The sequence below is a fragment of the Gopherus flavomarginatus genome, chromosome 6 (assembly GCF_025201925.1).
Source record: "Gopherus flavomarginatus isolate rGopFla2 chromosome 6, rGopFla2.mat.asm, whole genome shotgun sequence".
Taxonomy (NCBI): Eukaryota; Metazoa; Chordata; order Testudines; family Testudinidae; genus Gopherus; species Gopherus flavomarginatus.
The window spans coordinates 67551836-67579416 of record NC_066622.1 but is presented as its reverse complement, the minus strand read 5'-3'; the positions used below and the strand labels follow the sequence as shown (position 1 = coordinate 67579416).

At 56.1% G+C, this 27581-nt stretch overlaps 1 protein-coding gene across 3 annotated transcripts; it reads left to right on the top strand.

The window, feature by feature from the left end:
* Positions 1 to 652: 652 nt before the first annotated feature.
* Positions 653 to 27581, top strand: NFKB2 (nuclear factor kappa B subunit 2). Of its 3 annotated transcripts, none has more exons than XM_050960078.1 (23): positions 653 to 705; positions 14887 to 14944; positions 15302 to 15380; positions 15995 to 16035; positions 16332 to 16430; positions 16831 to 16982; positions 18579 to 18685; positions 19096 to 19254; positions 19885 to 19989; positions 20703 to 20788; positions 21039 to 21177; positions 21348 to 21467; positions 21652 to 21864; positions 22051 to 22192; positions 22834 to 22948; positions 23432 to 23639; positions 24083 to 24252; positions 24727 to 24829; positions 25419 to 25651; positions 26478 to 26547; positions 26692 to 26864; positions 26943 to 27054; positions 27170 to 27581. In XM_050960078.1, exons 2-23 carry the CDS (start codon positions 14924 to 14926, stop codon positions 27307 to 27309), a joined length of 2787 nt encoding a protein of 928 aa, XP_050816035.1. In that variant the 5' UTR covers positions 653 to 705; positions 14887 to 14923; the 3' UTR covers positions 27310 to 27581. The 3 variants fall into 3 exon arrangements, with proteins under 3 accessions (XP_050816035.1, XP_050816034.1, XP_050816033.1); XM_050960077.1 differs by having other exon boundaries at positions 703 to 729; XM_050960076.1 differs by lacking the exon at positions 653 to 705 and adding an exon at positions 13302 to 13342.

Here is a 27581-nt window from a genome sequence, read left to right as displayed (position 1 = left end):
GACTGTAAATCCCACCCCAAATATGTCATTTTCCTGGTACTCCCTTTCCATGTGGCTGTCCCAGGGACGTTGTTTGATCATTCTGGGCCCTGCCATGGTGAACGGGCGGGGCAATGTTTGGGTGACAGTCTGTTCGGGTGCGGCCTGTGATCTGCACGATCCTTCTCCTGAGGCCTCAGCTTCCTGCCCAGGCGCTGGGCTCTGGGGCACTCTGCGACCTGGGGAAGACGCTGCAGTTCTGCTCCCTTTGTGCCCGGAAGGGTGGAGGCGGCACTTAGGTCCTGGCTGAGTGGTGCGGGGCATCGCCAGCTTTGCTCCCCGTTCCCCGAGGACACCTGGCTGGTGGCCCACCTGAGCCGTGCAGGGAGAGGGGAATTTCACTACCCTCCCGGAAAGGGGGCAGAGTTCAGGCAGGGGCAGTTGGCTCAGGCTGCAGGAGTCCCAAGTCCGGAGTGGCCCCTTCCTGTGAAACCAGCCGTGCTCCTAGCAGCCCTGCAGCCAGGGGAACGCCTGCCCTTGGGCTCCACGCTTCACTGCTCGGCCCCCAGCTCAGCTGCAGCCCCGCTCGGGGGCCCGCGCACCCCGGAACACGAGTAGGGGCGGGGAAGGGGAGGCCCCGCCCCGGCTGGTCCCGTGGCGCAGGAGGCGGGCTCCGGAATGCCCGGGAGGCGGGGGCAGAGACGGGACTTTCCTGGGTCAGTTGGGGTGAGGAGCTGCTGAAGCCGGAGGGTGAGTCCGCGGGGCTTGGGTCCGGGTCCGGCGAGGGGCGTCAGGGTGCTGGACTGGTGCCTGGGGCAGGTGTGTGTGCAGAGGTTGTTGGGGGTCAGGGTGGAGTGTGGATCCGGGTGCTGGTTTGGTACCTGCATGCGGGGGAGAGAGGGGGGAGATCAGGGTGTTGGTTTGGCACCTGGAGCAGGTGTGTGTGTCTAGGGGTCAGGGTGGAGTGGATCATGGTGCTGGGCTGGTGTCTGCATGGTGGAGGGAGTGCTAGTGGTCAGGGTGGATCAGGGTGCTGGACTGGCACCTGGGCCGGGGTTGTGTGTTTGGGGGGTGTGTGTGCTAGGGGTCAGGATGGGAGGGGGGTTGGATCAGGATGCTGATTTGGTACCTGCATGGTGGGGTGCAAGGGGTCAGGGTTGGTGGATCAGGGTGCTGGCCTAGCACATGGGGCAGGGGTTGTGTGTGTATAGGGAGTTCCAGGGGTCAGGATGGGGTGGATCCTGGTGCTGGTTTGGTACCTGCATGGTGGGGTGCGAAGGTACTAGGGGTCAGAGTAGGGTGGCTCAGGGTGCTGATCTAGCACATGGGGGCAGGGGTTGTATGTGGATTGGTTGTTGGGGTTCAGAGTGGGGTGTGGGAGTGGATCAGGATGCTGGCTTGGCATCGGGGTAGGGTTTGGGGCATTTTGGGGGTCAGGTGACTAGTTTGGCATGTTGAGGAGGGGAGGGGTGCAGATTACTTTTGGATTCTTTTCTTCATTTCCAGCTGTTGTCCAAGCATGTAACAAATCCCTTTTGTTGTGGTCTCTTTCCTGGCCAGTTAGTTGGCAGCCCTGCCTTTCACTTCCACTGCCGTCATGCCTCTGTGTGTTCCGTGTTCTAGCCAAATTTGCTTCCTCCCAGAGTCCTCTCTCTCCACGCACTCTGTGTCAGAGTAAGAAGCATTTCTTTTTCTCCATCTCTTTCCTCACCCTGGATGCAGGCTCCTCCCTTTCCCAGTTCGCACTGGCCTTTGTGCCTAGTCCTCTGTTCACTGAGCCTGTATTTGCTGAAGATCTGCCTGTGTCCTCTATGTTCTACTGTGCTAAGCTATTGGCTAGTGTTAACCTCTGGTTAGTGCCTGTGACAGACCAGATTGGGGGCCCAGCAGTACAGTGTAGGGTTTTGTTTCCTTGGGAATCTTAGGTCTGACTTGATTTTGTCTAGGGTTCTGTGCATGTCTGGCCTTGAGTTGGATTGCTGGCTCTGTTGTGCTGGAGGTTGATAATGTTGACACTGCTCTGCACAGTGTCTGGTGAAACGCCATTGTGGGGTCCTGCATTGATTCTATTAGCGATTCCAGGCTAAATGGGGTCAATTCACAAGTAGAAAGAATGGTTTTCTGTCTGCCAGCCCTGCAAACTCAGCCCGGGCTCTGAGAGCCATGCTGGGATCTTTCCAGCTCATGTATCAAAGGGATCGGCCAGTACACCTGTGGGGCCCTGTTGGTCTTGATGGACAAGCACAAGTCTAGCTAACTGGAGTTCAGTGCTCAGATCGCCCTCCTGTAGCTGTGTTGGCTCTGCAGGGAAGGCAGCAAAGGCAGGCTTGTGTTCCCCAGCGTTGTGCCAGCACCCTCTTGTGCTGTGCAGCAGGGGGGTTAGGTAGGGTGCATGTGCCTGCTTTGATTGTGTTTACACCAGAAGTAGAGGACCCCCTTTGTGTGCGCTGACAAGCTAACCCTAGTTCTGCCCTCGCTGGAAGGGTTCCCGCGTGCAAAGGATTTGCAGAATTGCACATGTAGAGGTGGGGATTTGTCCTATCCAGTCAGTTGCTATCAAGGTTGGGGTCCAAGAGTGGAATGGGGTGAATTATGAAGAGTCTTTCTAGGGCTGATTGTAGGTGTCTAGTGATCACTTAGGGGCAGGGATCAGAGGGGTAGCCGTGTTAGTCTGGATCTGTAAAAGCAGCAAAGAATCCTGTGGCACCTTATAGACTAACAGACGTTTTGGAGCATGAGCTTTCGTGGGTGAATACCCACCAACGAAGTGGGTATTCACTCACGAAAGCTCATGCTCCTAAATGTCTGTTAGTCTATAAGGTGCCACAGGATTCTTTGCTGCTTTTAGGGGCAGGGAGGCTCACGGTGCTTTGTCCTGCCTTGTTGGGAGGTGCGTGTCATTTGGGCTGGTGAAGTAGAACTTCATCTTGTGGTGGTGGCGGCTTCTGGGCTTGCTCTGGAAGTTCCTCACATTTTCATCTCAATGGACTCGAAGGTCCTGTGTCACCCTAGGTCTGGGGCATGCCTGGATCCCTTATCAGGCCCTCCTGGGTGGGCCAGGGTGACAATGCAGAGTGTCTAGAAAGCAGTTTATCTCTGAGTCTTTCAGTGGCAGGCTTGCATTTGGGATTGAGAAGAGCTTGGGGAGGCTGCAGGTGGATTGGCTTGAGAAGGTTTGAGGGACTCCACTCCTGTCTCTCCCCTGGTTTCAGGCATCTGGTGTCTGTCTTTAGCAGTCCTGTGGCGGATGGATTGGTACATGGCTTTAATTATGGTCCTATGTTATGTCTCTGATCACATATTGTAACAATTGAAAGTATAGGCTGGGGTGCCAGACTGCTTCTCAGGTCGCTGAGCCTGTGGTTTGCAAGGGGGCGCAATCTGAGCCAGTGACTTGCCCTGGGTTTTTGAGGCCAGAAGTCCCTCTCCTTGAAAGGGGTAGAATGTCCATCCTTCTCTTCAAGTGAATCGCTTCTGGAACCACACTGGTTGGGGCAGGAGGGTTGGACAGGGGGCGTGCAGTGCCCTTGGTAGCTGGTGTGGAGAAACATCCCAAACTTATCAAATATCAGCCCAGCAAACCCTTCATGGAGAGTGGCTGAAATTTGTGACTGGGATATCCTGTGGATGACCTGAAAATGGAACAGTCCTGGAGAATTCTGGACAGGTGATAACTTGGCCGGATGCTGGGCCTAGGGAAACGAAGGAGCTGCCAGGGATGGGGCAGGGAGAGCTGTGATAAATTCCAGGGATGGCATGGCTGAGGGTGGTAAACCCTGGTGATCATACACATGGGCAGGTGGGCTTGGGGTGAATGCATCACCCACATGCCATAGGGATTAGCCGAGAGGCAGAGCTGAAGTAGGAAGAGTTGAGGGAAACGTCATTTATAACATGAGTTCTCGATGCTCTCCCTTCTCTAGGGCCCCTTTGTGCCCAAAGAGCTGTACAAGCTCCAGCGAAGAACAGTCACTGCCCATGAGGGAATAACCCCTTGTGGACCTGCCCCTCCCCCCCGGTGGTGTTTCAGGGAGATGGGCTTCGTGCAATGGCCTTGGTTAGTGTACTGCAGGGGTTGGCAACCTTTCAGAAGTGGGGTGCCGAGTCTTCATTTATTCACTCTAATTTAAGGTTTCATGTGCCAGTAATACATTTTAATGTTTTTAGAAGGTCTCTTTCTATAAGTCTATAATATATAACTAAACTATTGCTGTATGTAAAGTAAATAAGGTTTTTAAAATGTTTAAGAAGCTTCATTTAAAATGAAATTAAAGTGCAGAGCCCCCCCGACTGCTGGCCAGAACCCGGGCAGCATGAGTGCCACTGAAAATCAGCTCGCATGCTGCCTTTGGCACCCATGCCATAGGTTGCCTACCCTGGTGTACTGCATTGGGGGAGGGAGTGGTCTGTGACTGCACTGAGGAGGGGTAAATGACTGTGCATCTTCCTAGGGGGTGGTGAAAAAGCTGGGGAGTTACTGCACTGGGAGGCTAGGTGGAGAAGGGGGCTGTGATTCTGCCCAGGAGCAGTGAGTTGAGATTCACTAGTGGTTACAAGTAAAGTCTGTGCCAGAGGTTTGACAGACTCCAGCTAGACAACAGGGCAGAGGAGGATTCATAACTGCAACGTGCTGCAGCCTTCGCTGGACAAGCTACTAGAGCTTAATGCGCTGAGGGCTTGTCCACACTACCGCAGGATTGGTGGACAGCAATCGATCCAGCAGGGTTCGATTTATCGCGTCTAGTATAGATGCGATAAATCGACCGCTGAGTGCTCTCCCGTCGACTCCAGTACTCCACCAGAACAAGAAGCACAAGTGGAGTCGATGGGAGAGTGTCAGCTGTCGACTTGCGACAGCAAAGACACCGTGTTAAGTAGATCTAAGTGTGTCGACTTCAGCTATGCTAGTCACATAACTGAAGTTGTGTATCTTAGGTTGACCCCGCGTGGTAGTGTGGACAAGCCCTGAGAGTGAGAAGGAAAGGGCAGGAACCAAGGAAGAAGCAGGCTGATATGAGAGAAGGTTGTAAACCGAGCGTGGTGCTAGGAGCCTGTGTTCTCAGCCTGGCTTTAACAGCTGCTTCTCTGTGGCCTCAGGCAACTCAAGGCAGGGGCGACTCCAGGCACCAGCACGCCAAGCACGTGTTTGGGGCAGCAAGCCACGGGGGGCGCTCTGCTGGTCTCCACGAGGGCGGCAGGCAGGTTGCCTTCGGCGGCATGCCTGCGGAGGGTCCGCTGCTCCCGCGGCTTCAGCGGACCTCCTGCAGGCGTGCCGCCGAATCTGTGAGACTGGGGATCTCCCACAGGCAAGCTGCTGAAGGCTTCGACTTCCCTGCTCACTGAAAGGGTTTAATACTACCCAATCCCACAGGAGGATTGCAAGTTAATTCTTTGTTTGTAACCTTGTATGCCTTGAATCTGGAGAGAGCTGTCTACTTGCTAAGCACTCATAGTAAAGGTACTGTCCCTAGTCCCCAGGAATGCATGCCAGTCGGCAGGCTTGGATGGAGTCACCCTGCAGGGCTGCAGGGACTAGCTCGAGCAGTATTGATGCCACTGGTGACTTGTAAACACATGGAGGGTGAATGAAGTTCCAGGGATGGGAAAACGGCAACCCCAGAGCCAGTGGTCTGAGAAATTGGGGTGTTGGGGGATTGAGCGTAGTGGGGAGAACAGATAATGGAACAAACTGTTTTAATAAGTAAATGAACAAAACTGTTGATTTATAAGTAAAATAATTGGAGGATTAAAAAGTAGGCAGCCTGGATTTGTCAGAACAAATGTAACTTCTGTCTGTGACTGGACGGAGAATTTAGGGAATGCTTTAGGCACAGTGAATGTCAGCTGTAATCAGGTCCCCTTGAATGCTCCTATGGCGAGGGGAGTATTTGACTGCTCTGAGGTAGAGGGCTTTCATCTCCTTTTTGTCAGGTCAGGGGATCTCTCTTTGCCACACTTTCATGGTAAAACGATATTCTTCTTTAAGTGCTGGTCCCTATGGGTATTCGCGATAGGGTTGCCCATGTGCTCCATGCACCCATTACCGGAAGAGTGATCACTAGCAGTGTTTGTGCCCTGCACATTGTCATGCACTAAACCGAGGGCATAAGGGGTGCTGTGGACTGCCTGCCTTTCCAGTTCTTTCTGCCACTCATGGCTCAAGATGGAACTCCAACAACTGTCCGCAGCTTCTCTAGCATTCGTGCCTCTTCCCAGCCTACTGTTTGGATGGGTGACAAGCATAGAGAGTGCTCAGAGGAATTCCAGTCCATCCTCAGTAACAGCAGAAAGCTGTCCATGAGAAAATGCTATGCCGTGAAGTGGAAGAGATTATCAAGCTGGTGTCAGCACCGCCACAAAGCTCCATGGGATGCTGATATTTCTACCATCTTGAGGTATCGCCTCTCCTTGAAATCTTTGGATTTACCCATTAGCTCATTGCATGCACACCTGGCAGCGATCAATGCTTTCCATATTCCCATAGACAACTGCTCGAAATTCTCCCATCTTACAACCATGAGATTTCTGAGAGGTCTTGTCAGAACCTTCCCTCCAGTATTCGCACCAGCTCCTAACTGGGACATTAACCTAGTGCTCCTGGCTCTTATGAATCTGCCATTTGAGCCATTGGCCTCCTGCTCCCTTCTTTGTCTATCCCTGAAAGTAGCCTTCCCAGTGGTAATCACTAGGAGAGCAGGAGAACTTGCAGCTCATATGAACTTGTTTGTAGGGAAAGAACAAGTTAAAAATTACTTAGACAAGTTATATGTCTTCAAGTCACCAGGGCCTGACGAAATGCATCCTAGAAGGAACTGACAGAGGCGATATCTCAGCCATTAGTGATTGTCTTTGAAAAGTCATGGAAGACGGGTGAGATTCCAATAGACTGGAAAAGGGCGAATATCGTGCCAATCAATAAAAAGGAGAATAAGGACAACCTGGGGAATTACAGACCAGTCAGCTTAACTTCTGTACCCGGAAAGATAATGGAGCAAATAATCTAGCAATCACCTTGCAAACACCTAGATGATATTAAGGTGATAAGTAACAGTCAGCATGGATTTGTCAAGAACAAATTGTGTTAAACCAACCTGATCGCTTTCTTTGACATGGTAACAAGCCTTGTCGTTAGGGGTAAGCAGTAGATGTGGTCTGTCTTGATTTTAGTAAGACTTTGGATACTGTCTCACATGACCTTCTCATAAACAAATTAGGGAAACACAACCGAGATGGAGCTACTATAAACTGGGTGCATAACTGGTTGGAAAACATTCCCAGAGAGTAATCATCAGTGGTTCACCGTCAAGCTGGAAGGGCATAACGTGTGGGGTCCCACAGGGATCAGTTCTGGGTCCAGTTTTATTCAATATCTTCATCAGTGATTTAGATAATGGCATAGAGAGTACACTTATAAAGTTTGCAGACGATACCAAGCTGGAAGGGGTTGCAAATGCTTTGGAGGATAGGATTAAAATTCAAAATAATCTGAATGGTCTGAAGTAAATAGGATGAAATTCAACAGGGACAAATGCAAAGTACTCCGGTAAGGAAGGAACAATCAGTTGCGCAATTTCTGTAGAGTGGGAAATGGGAAATGACTGCCTAGGAAGGAGTACTGCAGAAAGGGATCTGGGGGTCATAGTGGATCACAAGCTAAACATGAGTCAACAGTGTAACACTGTTGCAAAACAAGGGAACATCATTCTGGGATGTACTAGCAGGAGGGTTGTAAGCAAGACACAAGAAGTAATTCTTCTGCTCTACTCTGTGCTGATTAGGCCTCAACTGGAGTATTGTGTTCAGTTCTGGGCGCCACTTTTCAGGAAACGTGGGCAAACTGGAGAAAGTCCATAGAAGTGCAACAAAAATGATTAAAGGTCTAGAAAACATGACCTCTGAGGGAAGGTTGAAAAAATTGGGTTTGTTTAGTCTAGAGAAGAGAAGACTGAGTGGAGACATAACAGTTTTCAAGTACATAAAAAGTTGTTACAAGGAGAAGGGAGAAAAATTGTTCTCTCTTAGCTCTGAGGATAGGACGAGAAGCAATGGGCTTAAACTGCAGCAAGGGTGGTTTAGGTTGGACATTAGGAAATACTTCCTAGAAGTTAAACACTGGAATAAATTGCCTAGGGCAGAGGTTCTCAAACTGTGGTCCACGGACCACCAGTAATCCGTGAGCTCCTTCAGGTGGTCTGCAGCTAGTTCCCTCTAAGGTGCACGCCTGGGTGGCTGCACACAAGAGACTGAAGGCCATCCACCAAATTAGTGGAACCGTGCAGGTGTGGCTCCACTAGTTAGGTGCCTGTGACCTGGAGAAGACGCACAGGTAAGATAAGGTGGTGGCCTTGAGGGGGGTAGGTGGGATGAGACAGTGGGTGAGAAGGGGCAGCGGGGGGGATGTGCAGGGCTGCGGTAGCCAGAGAAAAAGGCGACTTTCCCCAGCTCCAGGGCTGCGGCTGCCAGAGAGAGATAGTCCTCCTTCCCAGCCCCAGCTCGAGGGCTGCCGCAGCAGGGGAGAGAGTGAGACACTCCCTCCTTCTCAGCCCCAGCCCGCCTTCCCAGCCCCAGCTCAGGGGCTGCTGTGGTGGGGTAGAGAAGACCCATCCATCACATTAGAAAGCTAAGACTATTGATATTAAAATATGAGTTGTGCACTTTTATTTGTAGAACAAAAAAAGTTCATTAATTTTTTTTATATAGCTCTGTTATCCAAAGCACTTTACAATAGTTAGCTAACGGTACAAACAACATTTGGAAAGATCATTAAGTGGTCCACCAAGACCCTCAGCAATTTTCAAGTAATCCGTGAAAAAAAAGTTTGAGAATCAGTGGCCTAGGGAGGTTGTGGAATCTCCGTCATTGGAGAGTTTTAAGAGCAGGTTAGACAAACACCTGTTAGGGATGGTCTATAATACTTAGCCCCTGCATGCAAGGTGGTACTGAACTAGAAGACCTTTTGCGGTCCCTTCCAGTCCAACAATTCTATGATTCTATAATGGACTCTCTACGGTATTCTATATGGATTAAAGTGTCCCTATGGGTACATCCTACATTCATCCCAAAGATTCCCTCTGAATTCCACCTGAATCAGTCCATCCATCTGCTGGTATTCTACCAGAAACCTCATGCCACCCGGGAAGTCCCTCTATGCAGGGGACTAGACCAGATGACCTCTCAAGGTCCCTTCCAGTCCTACAATTCTATGATTCTACATTGGGAAACTTCATTTCTGGGATGTTTGGCACAGCGGTCTTCAAACCCTTGTCCTCAGTGAGTACCTATGGGGAGCACACATCCTAGAGAACTCCAGTTACTATAAAATAAATAGCCTTCCCTTTCCCATGAAAAACATTGAACGCAGTCGTTCTTTGTGTCCAAGTAGAATCCTGTCGGGTCTGCGCTGCCCCTGTGCTTGCTGTTAGTTATTGCATGAACTCTTCGAAGGACAGAGTAGAGGGCCAGCCAGGTGTATCTGTGCAGGAGATGAGGGTAGGTTGAAAATACAGCAGGATGCTGATAAATAAGACATGACCTGAGATTAGGGATATGACATCCAGTAAAGATAAATCGTGAGGAGGCCCCCATAGGGAGGAGGGGTAAGATGCACAGATAGGAGAGGAATAGCTAGTTCTACGCATACGTCGGGTACTTCAGCAATGGATCTGGGACTGCACATCATCCCCTGTGTGTGCGTCTCTGAAACATCCATCCTTGTAGCCTCTGGGTGCTCTTACGGTATGCATCTCGTGCATGAGATGCATTCCACTCCCTCCTGGAAAATGATAAGCTGTATGAGTCAGCATGTTGAGAAGCTGCTGCAAAAATAATACCTGGGATACTGGGTCATATTTATATGAGCTGAAAGCATGAAACAGTTAATCAGCTTTACTTGGCTCTGGCAGGCCCTTAATTGGAGCCGTCTGGTTTTGGACAGTCAGAGCAGCAATTGCTGAGCTATCCTGCAGAGAGTGCTATGTGGCTATCGTGCTCTCACTCTCCCAAGGGGCTCCAGGCGCTTGCTCTATCCATGCAAAATAGGCCAGGGAAATGAAATTCTTCTGGCAAGTTTGATGTTGTAGCTGTCGGCACCTGTATCGCAACCAGAACTCAGTAGCTGGACTCCTTGCTCTCTGCATCCTCCATGCGTCAAGAAGCTCACCACAGCCTCGAAATATATAACTTACAGGAGGGAAAATGTCACTTTGCGGGTGGATGGGGAGGGAAATTGCTTACAAAGGATAGTAACTAGATAGTGTATGTCTGGGGAGCTGAGACTAGGGGATCAAGGACAGAAGATGACACATCAGACACAATATGGAAAAGGATGCTGCTCCAGGCTGCGTATTGTCTTCTGGTTTTGTAGTCTCTTCCATCCTGAAGGAATCCAAAGTGCTTCCACAGGCTGCATCACTGAAATGCAACCATTTCTGGGGGGTAGTACAGTAGCCCTACACTTGCTTTCTGTAGAATAGCAAATCAAGGTCTCTGGCCTTATCTTCAAGAAGCACCATGGCCTGGGCCCAAGGTATCTAAAAGAGCGTTAAGTGCTGGATGAAGATTGTGGTTGACAGCTTGGCTCCTCTGGCACAGTGGAACTCTCTATGATAAGGGTAAAGCTCATCTGTGCAGGAGCCAGACTTTTCCCAAGGTTGGCCCAAGACTGTGGAACAAACTCCCTCGGGATCTAAGGACCATCCCAGACCCCCCCACCTTCTGCTCCAAGAGCCAGGTGTGTTTCTTTGACCTGCCTTCACACATGTATTGCTCCATGTTAGAGTAGATGATAAAATATTCCAAAAGAACACTCCACGGCACACAACCACATGACTGATGTTAGTCACGTCACTCAATGCACTGCTAGAATAAAACAACGGATGGGGGAAATCCATTTTGCCCAAGGATATTGGTGCAACCCACCCACTATCCTTTATGAAAATGCCAGCAATCCTTTAATGTCCACAGAGCGCAGACAGCCTAGCAGAAAGGGTCTATGGATCAAGCAGTCAAGTCTGTTATGATGGGCTGGTCTAGATCTGACTTGCTGGAGATTGTCTCCCCCAATTCCAGAGCAAGGAGAGGGGGTGCCATAATATGCTGTCCATGCTCTGGTCACAAGCTGCTGTTGAGCAATGGCTGAGTCCCAGGTTTGCTTTGTGATGCTGGAGTCTGCCTGCAGCCAAATAGCCCTGATCCTTCTCAGACTCCTAATTGCATCCCCAGAGGTTTCTACAGAGCTCCCCTCCCCATTTAACAGCATGTCTTTGTAGTGCTTCCCTGCGATACGACTAGCTGGTTGGATTGTGGAAGAGTTTGGCAAGGCACGTAGACTCGGGAGTGAAATGCAGCTGCAAGGCCCCACCGTGGCCATGCATGCAGGGGCAGCCTGTGGTTAGACCTTGAGCAGAGGGAAAATCTCCTTGAAAAGTTTCTCCTCCCTTTGACTTCTGAAGAAAATGAGTCACTGACTGTGCAATCCCCTTCCTTCCCCTCACTCTCCCCCACACACCCAAAATCCCCAAAGTGAGACCTGCTAGCAGCCAGTGATTCAGAAATTCATGGTATGAGAGCACTGAAGAATCAGAACCATGCCGCTATTGCTGCATGGTGGGGAGAAACCAATCTGGAAAAGGACTAGATGGTGCTGAGGGCTCCACTCTGATACTGGCCCACATCCGTAGTACCACTTTCTGACCATTCACATTTCTGTCCTGTGGGCAGGACTTGAGCCCTGTGGCTAGCAGTGGCAGCAGAAGCCAAGGGCTGAGTGGGCCATGGAGACAAACTCTTTCCCCACCCTGCTGAGGGAGGGGAGACTCACTGGCACAGGGTGGGGGGGAAGTTTGCCCCACTGCTGCTCCGGCTGTGCCTATTCTAGGTTTAGACTGAAACCCTCCGTTTTCAGCCCTGCACTCTTTAGCAGCACTGACTTGCTGTTAACACTCCCTCCTCCATGGCTGGTTTAGATGTGACCAGTTTTGAGTGTCTCAACTCCGACTGTCCAGTACTGTAGCAGGGGCTGAGTGCCTGCTTCCCAGAGGGAGAGGGACCTCACTGCAGGCTGGATGCATCCCCACAGAAGCCATTCTGCTGCTATATCTGGAGGGTGGGGTGAGATGGGAAAGTGCCGCCTCCTCGCACTGTTCTCTGGGCATCTGGCTGGGTCAGAACATCAGCGCTTGAGGGTTGGGGGCAAGGAGCTGCGGAGATCTGTGCTCGGATCCCCGGATGGGGGAATAGAAGGCAGCAATTGGTGTTGGGAGTTATCCTTCAGCCCTCTGTGACTGGAGGGGGAATCAGGAGCTGTTACGGGTGTTGTGTCTGAAGTGGAAGGACAACCAGGACCTCGCTTGAAAGAGGACTGGCTGTGGTGGACTGTCTCAGTGCTTAGAGTGGGGTGAGGGGGGACAGTGGCAGTGGTGCGAAGGATGGGGCCGTGGGTGAGTGGCTCTGGAGCAAGGCCACTTTTTGGGCATGGGGAGCATTGTCAGTTAGCTCTGAGCACAGAGGGTGTTCTATCCATGTGAAGCTACTGACAGCAGATCTCGGGGAGGTGGGAGAAGATTTGAGCTGCACCTCCCCTCCTCCCACCTTGAGCTCAAAGTCAGTTGCATGTACACCGGGCTGGTTTGAGATCTGTTCTTCGCAGTCTGGTGTTGCATTGCCTTGCAAAGGTTTCTGTCTTTGGAGGCGCAGTTCATGGGGAAGGGACCTGTGGAGTTGGATGTAGCTTGGCATCAGAAGGTGTTATCCCTGTTGCCTTTCATCTCCAAGGATCCCAAAACACTTGACAAGCTCGCCACCTCTGAAATGCAGCCACCTCTGGGATGGAGAGGTCTGCCAGCTGGAACATAGCATGCTGCACACCAGCAGGAGGGAAGAGGGGACTTAGGTGGAGGAGGCAGGGGCAAACCCATGACGCTATAGAAAAGGCCATGGAATCTTTGCTGGACTCTCCGGCAGAGCCTGGTGCTGGGATAGCTACTCAGACAGAAGCGAGAGTTGGCAGTGGGGAAAGCAGGCAGCCTGCTGGAGTTTCCGGCCTAGGGCAGGGCCAACCCCATCTCTGTCTCTCTGCAGAACCCTTGGAGTGACTGACTGATTGTGAATCTCTTGTGCTTGAGGTGTAAACTCCCTCTGTTTCAGAAGGGTAGGAAATGGTTTGCATAGCTCTCCCCAGCACCACCTCCTGGGAGTCACACAGCAAGCCTGGCAGCACTGCAGCAAGCTGGCTACTGCTTTGGACTGGCACCTGAATAAGGGGTGTGTGTGTGTGGAGGGGCTCAGACTGTGTGTGTGTGGAGGTGTCCACAGACTCTGGGATGTGTGCAGAGGAGTCGATGTTCCGGACTAGCACACAACTAAGGTAGGGAGTGTGTGTGCGCATGCAGGGGCTCAGATTGTGCGTGGAGGAGAGTCAGTGTGTGGATAGTGTAAACAGTGGAGTGGCGTTCGGTGTGTATGTGGGGTGAGGGGTAACTGAAGGGGTGAGTTGCAGCATGTTGTGAATAGGGCCGGGTGCGAGGAGTTGGGGAATGGTGCTTTTTTGTGTGTCAGGGGAAAGAGTTTTAGGGCAGCGTGTGTCGGGGTCCGAGGAGTCTATGTGTGCAGGGGTTAGTGTATGTGGTGTAGGAAGAGTTGAGGTGTATGTGTAGGAAGGCTGGGGGCATGTGTGTATAGGGGGTGTGGAAGGAGCCTTTCTGGCTGAGGAGTGGGGGAAGTTAGAGGGGTGGCTGGGGGTTGGGAGGAGTTTGGGAGGTACTGGGGAGTTGGTGGGGTGCTGGGGGGTCAATAGAAGGAGTTGGCAGGGGCAGGCAATGAGGAATCCAGTGGTCTGGCTGGAGCAGAGGGCGTTAGTGGGCACAGGACAAGGGGGCCTGGCTGGGGGGCTGGGAGTGCCCGGGATAGTGGCCTCATGGGCTGGGCAGTCGGGAGTCCAGGGGGCACCATGGGTCTGGCTGGGGAGGAGAGGGAGTTAGTGGGGGTTGGGGGCCCGGGAATGGTCAGGGGATTGGCCCCTCAGGGTGGGGGGAGTTAGCGGGGTACCAGGGGGTGGCCCTGCGGGGCGGGGGGAGTTAGCCGGCGTCGGCCCGGCCGGGGCACCGGGAGCTGCCGGAGGAGGGGCCCCGCGGGGCGGGGGGAGTTGGCCCGGCCCGGGTCGGGGGCCCCGCGGGGCGGGGGGAGTTGGCCCGGCCCGGGTCGGGGCCCCGCGGGGCGGGGGGAGTTGGCCCGGCCCGGGTCGGGGCCCCGCGAGCGGCCGGGGGAGGGGCCCCGCGGGGCGGGGGGAGTTGGCCCGGGTCGGGGCCCCGCGAGCGGCCGGGGGAGGGGCCCCGCGGGGCGGGGGGAGTTGGCCCGGGTCGGGGCCCCGCGGGGCGGGAGGAGTTGGCCCGGGTCGGGGCACCGGGAGCTGCCGGAGGAGGGGCCATGCGGGGCGGGGGGAGTTGGCCCGGGTCGGGGCCCCGCGAGCGGCAGGGGGAGGGGCCCCGCGGGGCGGGGGGAGTTGGCCCGGGTCGGGGCCCCGCGAGCGGCCGGGGGAGTTGGCCCGGATCGGGGCACCGGGAGCTGCTGGGGGAGGGGCCCCGCGGGGCGGGGGGAGTTGGCCCGGGTCGGGGCACCGGGAGCTGCTGGGGGAGGGGCCCCGCGGGGCGGGGGGAGTTGGCCCGGATCGGGGCACCGGGAGCGGCCGGGGGAGGGGCCCCGCGGGGCGGGGGGAGTTGGCCCGGGTCGGGGCCCCGGGAGCTGCTGGGGGAGGGGCCCCGCGGGGCGGGGGCGGGCCGGCGGACCGGTGACGCGCGGGCCCGTCATTTCCAGCCCCGGGCTGGATTTCTAGGGACTTTCCGGGCGGCGCGGCCCCAACTTTCCTGCCCCCCCGTTCCCCGCCGGCCCGCTCAGCGCTCGCCTCTCTCGCAGGCCCGGCCCAGGCCCCGCAGTGCAGCCCGGCTCCGCCATGGACGAGCCCTACAACGCGGTGAGTCCCGGCCGTCCCCCCACCTCCCCCCCGTGCTGGGGCTGTTCAGCCCTGGGGCTCCCGCTTGGGCCCGCTCTGGGGTGGGGGGGCTCGGGAGAGGGTCTCACTTGAGCCAGCTCTGGGTGGAGGGTCGGCTCTGGGTTGGGGGCTGGGGCTTGGTGGGAGGGTCTCGCTTTGGCTGGCTCTGGGGTGGGTATTGGGGTGTGGCCCTCAAATGGGCTGCATCTGGGTTGGGGGTGGCACTTCTGTGCCGTGCTCATTGAAGGGGGTCCCCCCTCTTGTTCTGCCATGTGGGGGTGCACCCTAGGTGCTAGCAGGGTCTCACTCTCTGCTCTCCTCCTCTCCTTCTCCATGAAGTGTCTGGATGGGATCGACTATGACGACTTCCAGTTCAGCTCCCACATGATGGAGCAGAAGGAGCCGCTGATGGAGACGGGTAAGGTCCTGGCCACCCAGTGCTCGCTTAGGGCGGCAGCGGCTGTGCCTGTGTGTCAGGGAGCTGCCTCATTCCAGGCGCCTCACTCACAGAGCGCAAGGAGAACAGGAAGAGGGGAATTCCCGAGAAGCTGGCTCACATCAATCAAATCGTTTCTTGGCCTGACCAGGATCTTGGGTCAGAGTGACAGGGTGTGAATTCTGCTGGGAGCAGCAGGAATTCCCCACTCTGCTGTGGGGAGCCTGCTGTACCTGGCTGGCTGCAGTCTCACGCATGGGATCAGCCTGCAATCAGTTCCCGGGGGTCTCCATCCCTCCCTATGTGATCTTAGGGCTCTTGTGAGTGGGAAGACCTAGTCTGTCTCCCTCCCTCCTCAGCATGGCTCTTACCCCCCATTAATGCTGCTTCCAGAAACACTGTTACCTCACAGATGCTATGGGACCCCTCCCTGGCTCTGCTGTAGCGCACGGGTGAACTGACTTCACCTCCAGCATTGACCCTGCCTCCCCTTCTTTTCTCTCCCTTTCGGCCGCTGTCGGTGGGTTTTAGACCATTGACACCCACATGTAGATAAACGCATTTTTCACTTGGTGTCTTTCCTTTCTCTTCTCCAGCTGAAGGTCCGTATCTCATCATCATCGAGCAGCCAAAACAGGTGAGGACTCTGTGGACCATCTCTCTCTGGGTAGCTGTGAGCTCCCCACAGGCAGCATCTCCTCACTTGTTCCCCACAGCGCCCCTTCCTAGAAGAACCTGGGGTGGGAGCAGCTGTGAGTTCCCCTGGCCAGTGCTCTCATTCAGTCCCCCCAGTGCTCAGTAATGTGTGTATTAGGTTGGTAACTCGACTGTCTGCAGCATGAAATTCAGGTTTTTCCCCTGATTGCTCAGTGTGTTGGGGCTCTTTGGCTGAGTGGCTCTGCAGTGCAGTGACCTGATGTTCTGGTTCTGCAGCGCGGGTTCCGGTTCCGGTACGGCTGTGAAGGCCCCTCACATGGTGGGCTTCCTGGAGCATCCAGCGAGAAGGGACGCAAGACTTACCCCACTGTCAAGGTGAGTGTCATGTATGCAGGAGATGGTGCTGCTCTGCATGGCTGTGGGTATCGGGGGTTACCCGCAGCACCTTGTCTGCATGTGCAGAGGTGACTGCTCTGGGGCCTTGAGGAGGCATGTGAGTCTCCATGAAGATATTAATAAAGCCCTGATTGTTCACAGTGCTGAGGACAGGACTTGTTCCTGCCCCGAGGGGCTTGCAAGAGTTCTGGGAGAAGTTGAGGGGGAGTGTGGCCCCAGGGGAGCCGTCAGCCAGAGACAGTGCTGCAACGGAGCAGGGTGGTGACCCCAGGGATAGAATGCCATGGGGAGAGGGTGGAGGTTTCAGCCTCTGCACCACTCTCCCACGCCTGCCAGGGAGAAACGCTCTGGCTTCCTCTCACCCCCCTTCTCCCATCAGATCTGCAACTACGGAGGTGTGGCACGGATCGAGGTAGACTTGGTGACCCACAGTGACCCTCCACGAGTGCATGCTCACAGCCTGGTGGGGAAGCAGTGCAACGAGGCTGGCAATTGCATCGTGACCGTGGGACCTAAGGACATGACAGCACAGTACGTACTGGTGCCTAGGGCTGGGGAAGGCTTGCTTGGGCACCTGGCCAGAGGCCGGTCTGTGACTGAGTGGGTACCAGGTGGTGTTAGTGTTACTCTGATGTGCTGAGCAGATAGAGCAACTGTCCTCTGCACCGCTCCATCCCTATGGGATCTCCTCTGGCTCTTAGCCTGGCATCCTCTGCAGGTGTCCTGATGGCTAGCAGTCAGTAATATATTCCATGGACTTCACTTCTCATTCTTTGCACTAAGCAGCCCTTGAGCCCCAGCCCTCTGCTTTCTAGCCAGTGCCTTGTCCACCTTCACAAATGCTTAGCCCACGTGGAAAGGGCTTATCCGCTAATCCGTTGCGTGAAACTCTCTGGCAAGCCTTGTGCCATTGCCGAAGCAGGCAGAGCTCATAGCTGGCTGTAGCGAGTGGGGGACACCGTGAAAGAGTGAACTAATGTGCAAGAAACCCACCCCTGTGGGGGAGGGATGACTCTTTCTCTGAGGACAGCAGTTCTGTTTTGAACAGCAGGTGACTCACAGAGCACTAGTGAAAGTCCTGTAAAAGCAGTGAGATTGTTAGGAAGGTGCGTGAAGTCTGCTACAGAGGCTTTCCTCACAGCTGGGCCAAGGCAGGGGCTATATGTGTGGTTCTCTTGAACATTAAGCTTATTGGTCTCTAGCCCTAGGAACTTTCATTAAAAATCCAGCTCATGGCTTGTCTACAGTCTACCTGCACTAGCCTGTGCCCTGTTGACACACGTTAACATTTCTTAGAGTGCTTTGATCTGCTCCTCTTTGAATCAGAACTAGATTAAAGCACACTAGTAGACTGGACACGGACAGTTAGACCTGCAGTAGGCTAGTGCAGGTTAGATTCAGATACCTTTGCCTGACTCGATTTGCATGCCCCCCAAATCAGTGCTGTGTCCTCATACTTGCCAAGAGTGTCACTCGCAGGCCTACTTGTCTAATCTCCACACCAGGTAAAGCTACTGACTGTCTGGCCTTTCCCTAGAATGCCACTGTCTGTGCATCGTCATCAGACTGACCCTTTCCCAACTGCTGTGGATGTTTTCTGCATCAAGGCTTCCTTGAATAGCCAACTCCTTGCTCCCTAAATCTTCCACCCTGCCCTGAACCCAGGGACTACCCAGTGCTTTTCCTCCCTTTGTCTTTAGCTTTGTTTCAGTGACTGGCATCCACCTCTCCCCCCTCCCGCTATTGCTGGTGGGCAGATAGCGTGCAATCAACCTGAGGAACTCCTTGCCTGAGGAGGTGGTGAAGGCTAGGACTATAACAGGGTTTAAAAGAGAACGAGATAAATTCATGGAGGTTAAGTCCATTAATGGCTGTTAGCCAGGATGGGTAAGGAATGGTGTCCCTAGCCTCTGTTTGTCAGAGTGTGGAGATGGATGGCAGGAGAGACATCACTTGATCATTGCCTGTTAGGTTCACTCCCTCCGGGGCACCTGGCATTGGCCACTGTTGGTAGACAAGATGTTGGGCTGGATGGACCCTTGGTCTGGCCCAGTATGCCTGTTCTTATGTTCTTCCCCACTCTCCTGTGCTCGCTCTCTGATTGAGCCTTGGGCTTCACTCTCTCAGATTCAACAACCTTGGGGTGCTCCACGTGACCAAGAAGAACATGATGGAGATCATGAAGGACAAGTTGAAGCAGCAGAAGATACGCAATAGAAATCAGGCGCTGACAGGTGAGGGCTCTTCCATAGTGGAGCCAGCTGCTCTGGGCACAGCAGCAAGGAAGGGTGCCCAGTAGGTCTGAGAGCCGAATTGGAGGCGGGCGGGAGGGGGGGGAGAGGCGGGCATGGGTCTGTCATATGTTGCTAGGAGGGAAGGGCTGTGGAATCAAGGTGGGGGGACCTAGACATGGGTTGTAGAGGGTCTTGTGACTCTGGGGATCTGGAGTGGGCCTGACCCCTTGCACAGTGTGCAGGGGAGCTGCATAAACTTGGGGGTGGGCTGATATAGCCTGCAGGAGGGGTGCACTGGTGTAGGCTGTGTGCTGGTGTTGGGGAGGGAGGGCTCTGGGAGCTCTGAGCCAGAGTCCTTTCCCGTTGCCAGGCAGTCTGTAACCGAGACTTCTGCTCCCTCTCTCATGCAGAGTCTGAGCTGCGGGAGATTGAAGTGGAGGCAAAGGAGTTGAAGAAGGTGATGGACCTGAGCATTGTGCGCCTCCGTTTCACTGCCTACCTCCGTGACAGCAACGGAAACTTCACACTGCCCCTGAACCCTGTCATCTCAGACCCGATCCACGACAGCAGTAAGTGCAGGCACTGGCCAGACCCAAGGGCAGCTGCCGTTGCTCTGAGCCGCGGTGGATTTAACGTGCCCAGCTCCTCCTGAAGGGAAAGATGCTGCACATGTACCTGGAACCCCCTTGGTCTAGAACTCATTGTGGGCTCTGCTAAACCCATCTCCCCTCTCACAATGCAGGCAGTGGCCAGTAGGAGATGTGGCCTCCTCAGGGCACGTCCTTGCTGGGCCCTGAACTTGCCTATGGGGTGGCTGCCAGGGAAGGGTCTGTCCTTGTTGGGAACCCTCATTTGGCAGCTTGATGGGGCATTTCCCCTGAACCCACTGATGTGAACTAAGGGGTATTTCCCCTGGGCTGTGTTGCCAGTCGGTGGGCTCGATTGTGGCAAGTGGGTGCCTGTTCTCGCCATAACCCCTGCCAGGAGCAAGGAGCTGCCCTGTGGGGCATGCTGGGGGAAGGGAGGATGGCGGATGAGTCACAGATCAGGGACTTTGCCATGACTCATGTGTGACTCTTTGGAGATTTCCCTGACATTCTCTCCCTGTTCCCACCTCTCCCCACTGCATTACTGCCGTGCATCCCCAGGACTGGGCAGTGCCTCTGTGGCTGAGCTCTAAATGCTTTCCTGCTCCACAGAGTCACCTGGGGCTTCCAACCTGAAGATCTCCCGGATGGATAAGACAGCTGGCTCGGTGCGGGGAGGGGATGAGGTCTACTTGCTGTGCGATAAAGTTCAGAAAGGTAAGGAGCCTGCCAGTTGGGTCTTTTACTGTCATTCCCCTCCAAAACCCACCTGGGCGTGCTTATGTGCTGCTCCTTGGGGGCGGGTGGGGGGAGAGCAAGTTGTCATGTGGGGTCTCAGGGTCTCTCAGCACCCCATGTTTTGGTAGGATGCTCTGAGGGTTAGCAGGAACTCCCTCCTTCCCGTCTGGGTAAGCCTTTTTTGGAGTCAGACTGGCTGGACAGCAGGCTGAGTCTTGGTTCAATGGCCAGGTTGTTGGTGGTGGGAGGGTGAACTGAGAGAAGCTGGAGGCAGAGGCAGTGGGGGAAGATACATGTGTCTCTGGCCTGGCCTTCTGGGGAGTAGGGGGTGCAGCCTGAGATGGATTGGGTTGTAAGGAGAAAGCCCATCCGAATCATATTGTTTAACATAACCCTATGACGGGCATACCTCTGCCCCATGCCCCTGTGAGCACCATGTCTCCAAGACCTGCGTTACTTGGAGCCATTTTCGTTCATCCTTGCTGAAGCTTGTTGCTCTGGGGCTGGTGTTTGTGGTCAGAGCCGTGTTGTGCCTCACGCTTGGGGAGACAGAGAAGGATAAGGATAGTGGCTGATTCTAAGGCAGCTGTGGGAGAGCAGAAGGAAACAGGGTCCTTGCGCTGTGTGAGAGGGGTCAGGCAGACTGGGCACTGCTGGAGCCCCCATGGTAACTGCTCCGCTCTCCCCCACAGATGACATTGAGGTGCGGTTCTACGAGGATGATGAGAATGGCTGGCAGGCCTTCGGGGACTTCTCACCTACGGATGTTCACAAGCAGGTGCAGTGGGCAGGATGGGGGCAGGGCTACTGTATGGGTGGAGAGTGGGGGAAGGTCCCTGTGCCACCCGAGTGGCATGAGGGTTTTGGCATGGGCAGCACCCGGTTCTGCCAGCTGGGCTGGGGATGCGCTATTGCCAGGGTGGTGGGATCCTAGGGGTGGCCAGGCTGTACTGCTGGGGTTGCTATGGGGAATGTGGGGCTGTGAAGGTGGCACCAGTGCATAACTCCCTCTCCTGGGTTGCCTGCAGTATGCCATCGTCTTCCGCACTCCGCCCTACCACAAGCCCAAGATCGACCGCCCCGTCACTGTCTTCCTGCAGCTGAAGCGGAAACGTGGGGGGGACGTGAGCGACTCCAAGCAGTTTACCTACTACCCAGTGGTGGAAGGTGAGTGGTGCTCGGCGCAGGGCTCTTCAGGTTGACTTGACTCAGCTCGGAGCCGCTGTCTGCCTGCAGTGAGCCCCAAGAAGGAGCCTGCGGCTGCCAGAAAAGTGCTGTCCCAGCACAGGTTGGGCTGGGTCCTGGCTCTGATCCTCCCCCATGTGTCTTGCTTGCAGATAAGGAGGAGGTGGAGAGGAAGCGGAAGAAGGTGCTGCCTCAGTTCCCCCAGCACTTTGGTGGGGGCTCGCACATGGGAGGGGCCGGCGGGGGAAGCAGTGGCTTTGGCTCTGGCGGAGGTGAGTTGAGCTGTTCCCCGCTGTGGGGAGCTATGGCATGGCAAGTTCCTCATCCCAGGCTGGCCTGGGAGACCCCAACCCTCCTGATCTGCCTCAGAGCCAGCAGCAGCAATATGGGGTGTGGGGGAGCTGGCATTCCCCCAGATCCTGCCTTTGTCACAGCTCTTTCCCTCTTGGTCCGCAGGCGGGAATCTAAACTATCCATACTCCTCGGGGCTGACTTACAACAACATCTACTCGTCTGGCCCCCACCCCGTGGGCGGCTACCAAGGGGGGGTGCAGATGACCAGGGCCACCAACATGGAAGAGGAGGGGGATGGCAAGCACCTGCCTGGGGAGACTGGGAAGCAGCCCAGTCCGCCAGAGGAGAGCCACCATCAGGAGTTGCATTACCACGGTATGGTGGGTGGGGAGACGGCGAGGGAAGGGCTGATCCCCGGTCTGGGTTGAAAGAGGGGTCTGAGGCACAGTGTGTGTGGTGGGGTGGGGGCAGAGTGGAGGACTAGCAATTCCAGTTAGGTGGTGGAACTTGTTGGTCCATGAGCTGTCTGTCCAGGGGCCAATTCCCGGCTTTGCTTTCCAGCCCAGCTCTGCAGCATGAGGATGCTGGCTCTGGCTCAGCGCAGCGCCCATGCCCTGCTGAACTACTCAGTCACTGCTGACCCACGCATGCTGCTGGCCGTGCAGCGGCACCTGGCCGCATCCCAGGATGAGAACGGAGACACGTGAGTCCTCAGGGAACGGGGATTGGGGGCTTGAGGACAGCACCAGCTGTGGAGGGCTCTGGTTTTGTGGGAGTGGGGCTTGTGCTGGAGCTGTGCTCTTACAGCTTTTGCGCGATCCTTTCCACTCCACCCCTGGAGACTCCCAAATGGACCCTGCTCCCTGGGGATGGGCAGACCCAGTTCTGACCAGGACTCTACAGAGCCCTGCTCTGGCATGTGGGGTCTAGGCTGAGCCAGCTAGCTCTCTCTCCCCCAAGAGCAGATGTCTCTCTCCAGCGGCTCCGCGTTGCTCCGTAGCCTCGAGCCAGCTCCCTTTTTGGCCCAGGAAGCCAAAGCTCCTTCCATGCAGGGCATGGGGCCAGGTCATGTGGAATTCATCCCCCCCTAGAGTGGGGTAAGGCCATGGATGGTGGCTCAGGGCTCCATAGGGTGCAGGATCCCATGCAGCCTCACACTGATGGTCACTGGGAGCAGGGATCTGCTGGGAAGGCCAGAATGGAGGGAGAGCTGGAAGTGAGTTTGGGGCTGGGGCCCGCCTGGGGCGGAGGCATGCATGTGGACTGGGCAGCACAGTGCCGGCTCACCGCAGTGAACAGCCGCTGAAATGCTGCTCTGAGCTCGCCATCCCTCCTTGCCTGCAGGCCTTTGCATCTCGCCATCATCCACGAGCAGACAACTGTGATTGAGCAGCTGATCCAGGTTGTCCTCAGCATCCCCAACCAGCAGATCATCAACGTGGCCAACCACTTGCAGCAGGTACAGTGACACCATCCGCTCCCAGGGGCCCCACCTGCGCTGCCCAAGGCATCTTCCAGGATTCCTGCCTTTCTCTGGCTGTTGAAGGGCTGTTGTGATCCTCTAGCTGGAGCCATCCTCTTCCTATCCCTCTGCTCGCAGAGCATGACCCCACGCTGCCCAGGCCATGCCAGATCCTGCCAGAGTCCTGGCTTGCCAGTGCCGGGAGCCCTTCCTCCAGCTCCAGCTGGCTGCCTCTGGGTGCATCCCCAGGGTAGGCGGGCGCCTTGGTCTGTAAACCACGTATCCTGAGTTGGGATGCAGCACTGCCCCCTCGCTGGAGGGAGATTAGGCCGTGTTGTTGGTGCGTCTGGAAGGTGCTAGTGTGGTGGGAAGGTTCGGGTCTCCTGCTGTGAGAGCAAAGGGAGTGGGGCTGTCTGTTTGAGAGTATCCTGCTGGCTCTTGGCCCCTTGGTGAGCTGGCTGTCTCCTGTCTCCCTCCCAGACTCCCTTGCATCTGGCAGTGATCACCAAGCAGCACCAGGTGGTGGGGTTACTGCTGCAGGCCCATGCGGACCCCACTCTGCTGGATCGCTATGGCAACTCACTGCTGCACCTGGCGCTCCAGACGGGTGACGAGGCCATGCTGAGGACGCTGCTGGGGCACTTGGGCTCCGCCATCCCCTGTCTGCTCAGCACGCCCAATTACCATGGTGAGAGGGGACCCCGGGCAGGGAGAGCTAGGGGATGGGATGGTACTGAGCCAAGGGCAGACTGGCTCTCAGCAGGGCTCTGCCTCCCTATGGGCCGGACTTCCAAGAAAGGGCTGGAAGCCCCAAAGCTGGCCTGTATCCTGTAGGTCACTAGTTCAAATCCAGGCTTAGTGACCTGTGTGAAATGAGACAGGGAGGGTCCCTGTATCCCCCCCACCACCACCACCTCGCAGAAGTCACCTGCCCTGGTACATGAGCCTCCAAGCCCTTAGTGGCCATGTATCTGTGTTGCTAAAGGCCCTTGCCAGCGTGGGCCAGAGTCTGAACTCCCCTGCAGGGCAGGGCTCGGGGAAGCTTGCCCTGCTGGGGCTCCAGGTGGAGCTGGGGGAACACATCCTCCTTGTGGGGTGAGTTGAGGGGCTAAAACTTGCTCCATGTTCCAGGCCTGCTCCCTGTGCACCTGGCTGTGAGGGTGAAGAGCCTGGCCTGCTTGGACCTGCTGGTGAGGATGGGAGCGGACGTGAATGCTGTGGAGCGGCAGGGTGGCAGGACGCCCCTGCACCTGGCCGTGGAGATGGAGAACCTCAACGTGGCCGGCCACCTGGTGAAGAAGGTACAGGGCAGGGAGCCCTCCGTGTCCGGGAGTGTGTGGGGGTGGGGGGCAGGGACAAGGTTCCCAGCTCTGGTCTGCCTCGGGGCTGGGCTCTTGGGACAGGAGTGGCAGGTTCTTTGGTCGGGCTTCAGGGGGGCCCATCGGGTTGGTGTGGGATTGGGCAGGGGTTTAGAATTGCCCCTGACCATCTAACATTGGTTCGGTTGGTTTCTGTTAGAGCCTGTATGTGGTTACAGCACACAGGCTGGGGTGCAAGGAGGCCTGCCTGTGGGGCATGTGGCTGCCTGGCCCTGCTGTGTGGGGCAGGGCTTGTGCCTGTCCCTGGGCTCTCTGCTGCCCAGAGAGCACACTGCTACTGCTGAGACTGGCAGCCTGTGTTTCCCCCATGGTGCTGCGACCGGCATGCAGGGGCTGCGTCTCTTCTTGGTGTGTCGCTGCTGCCTGTTATTCATTGGTTCTTGCATTTCTCTCTAGCTGGGAGCTGATGTCAATGCTCGGACATTTGCTGGAAACACCCCTCTGCACCTGGCTGCAGGCCTGGGCTCCCCGATCCTCACCAAAATGCTCATCAAAGCAGGTAGCTTCTCTCAGCTCCCCTGGGGCTGGCAATCCCAGCAGCCCTTGTTGTTGCCTGCTAGACCTGTAGCGCCAGGAGCTATGCTAGGTGCTTCTCAGCATAAGGAGGCAGGCTCTTTCCTGGTGCCCCAGTGTCTGGCCCTCCCACCAAGACTAGCCTCCAGAGGAGGGGGCAGGGCTAATGAGTGGGCTCTCTGCTTGTGGTACTGGCCCAGCCAGTGGGAGGTGGCAGATGGAGAGCAGCTGAGGTACAGACAGAAGTGATAACTCCAGCAGAGGGTGGCCTCTGATGCTGTAACCTCCTTCCTCTGCATACGCTGGGCCAGGCCAGTTGCCCTGAATCCTGGCCCAAGGAGAGGGATGTGAAATGGAAGCCGAAGCCTGCAAATCCAGGCTGGCTAACAGGGGCACTGAGGAGTGCATGTGAACGACCCTTCCTGGACTGAATCCGTGCCCCCCAATGGAGACAGGCGAATTGAAGGAGGTGTGGGTGCTGGGATCTGAGCCAGCCACAGCCTGGGCAGGTGGGTGGGGCCATACCCTCTTCCGGGTACCGTTCTGTCTGGGCTCTGACCTCACTTTGTCCGCAGGAGGGGACATCCTCTGTGAGAACGATGAGCCGGTGAGGTCGTCCTCGTCCGAAGCCAGCAGCGACATGGACAGTGGGCCCGAGGATCAGGAGACAGGCATGGAGCTGGGAGAGTCAGACACAGAGCACACAGATACCAGTAGCGCTGCTGAGCACAGAAGCAGGGAGCCTGGCACCCGGGGTACAAAGCAGCGCCGGAGACACACACCGTTTGACTTAACCAGGAGCCACAAGGTACAGAGCACTGGGGTTAAACCAGAGGAACTGGAGTCTCAAAAGCATGGGTTGGCTCTGGGGAGGGAGCTGCCCTGCGAGGGAGCGGTGGGTCCCAGAGCACTGGTTGCGCATGTGAATCTGGCAGCTCTGCCATCCCTCCAGCTGCTGAATCCCATCAAAAGAAGCTAAAGGACAAATGTTTTGCTCTTCTGTGGCAGGTGTTGGCACCATGGTGCTGTGTGAGGTGGGGTCCCAGAGTCACTCCTGGGATGCGGGGCTCGCTATGGGATGAGCTTGCGATGCTAGGTGTGAGGGGTGTGGGGCTCTGGGGGCTGGTCTGACCAGAGGTCTGGTGAGGCCAGTGCCAGGCTTCAAGGCGGGTGTTGGGCTCTGTAAGGGCCAGTGCAGGAATGCTGGCCCCCCAGCCAGTGGCTGCTTCCCAACCTGAAGGCTGGACCTGCATCCTGTCTAGTATTGGGTGTTTCTGTTGCCCAGGCTGCCTGGGGGCCCTGCTCAGTCCTTGGTTTCCGTGGCAGCCTTGGGCTGGTGTTGAGGAGAGGTGTGTTTGCCCTCCAGGCTCCTCTGTACTGCAGCTCCTTGAACCTGCAGCTCTGGCAGGGTGGGGTTCCAGGAGCTTCTCCTGGGCCTGTGGTGCTGTCAGGGGCCAGCAGAGCAGCAGCATGTGGGCTCACTCCCTGCCCTTGCTCTCCCCACTCCCTGCATGTTCTCTGGAGAGTGCTGGGAGCCTGGCCTGCACTTGTGAACCCAGTGAGGGAATGAGGGGAACAGGCTGTGGGGATGCTCTCGGGATACGGCTCAGACATCTTGTATGTCTCTCTCCCAGGTGCGGGAGATCTTGCTGCGTGCTTCGCTGCAGGGCCCAGAGTCGGAGCAGCCTGCTACCCCCAGGCCAGGTGAGCAGGGGTCCCCCTAGTCACACCCCTCCCTTCTGAGGGCTGAGCATACTGGAATGGCAGTGACAGCCCGTCTCTGGGACGGAGGCGGTGTCTGGGCAGGGCTGGGCCCATCAGTGGGCTGATGTGTTTTCCCCCATCTAGGGACCATCCTGTCACTTGACAGCAACACCCTGCAGGGCCTGGAGCAGTTACTGAATCAGGACCGCAGTGGCTCAGACTGGACTGAGCTGGCCCAGAGACTCGGCCTGCGCAGCCTGGTGGAGACGTACAAGGACACGGCCTCCCCCAGCGGGAGCCTCCTGCTCAGTTACGAGGTGAGTCCCCCCTGCAGGGAACCCCCCTCCTCTCCTTGGCCACTTGCCAAACCCGCTCTCACTTCCTTCTCTCTCCAGCTCGCTGGTGGCAGCCTGGGGGGCTTGCTGGAGGCACTGGACTCCATGGGGCTCAGTGAGGGGGTGAGGATGCTTCGCAAAGCAGAGACGGCCGACAAGCTGCAAAGCACAGGTAAGGGCTGGGACAGGCCTGGGAGGCAGTGGAGCGCACCTGGTGCCCCAGCCCTCTCCCTGGGGCTGGCGCACAGGAGGGGCCCTTGTCACCATGCTGGCTCTTTGCTTTTCAGAGCTCAAGGAGGACAGTGCCTATGGGAGCCAGTCGGTGGAAGAGGAGCAGCCGCCGGCCCCACCGCTGAAGCTGCACCCGCTGCCCTCTGCAGAGCTGCTGGGAGAGACCCCCCACAGCCAGCAGCAGCAGGTGCACTGACCTGCCAGTGCCTCCCTCTGGACCCGGGGTAGCCCGGCTGTGACTGACACTTTGGAGGGGAGGAGCTGCGGCAGGCTCGGAGCCCCTGCACCGAATACAAGTGCCTCTTGGCCCCAGAGTGGGCTGCCCGTGCCTCTTTGACTCTCCTCTGGCAGGGCTGGCCGCAGCCTGGCAGGCCCTGCTGTGCGGCACCCAGCCCCCTCTCTGCTCTTATTTAAAGATCCCTCATCAAGTTTCTTGGTTTAGTTAAATAAAGGGTGCGATTCCCAGAA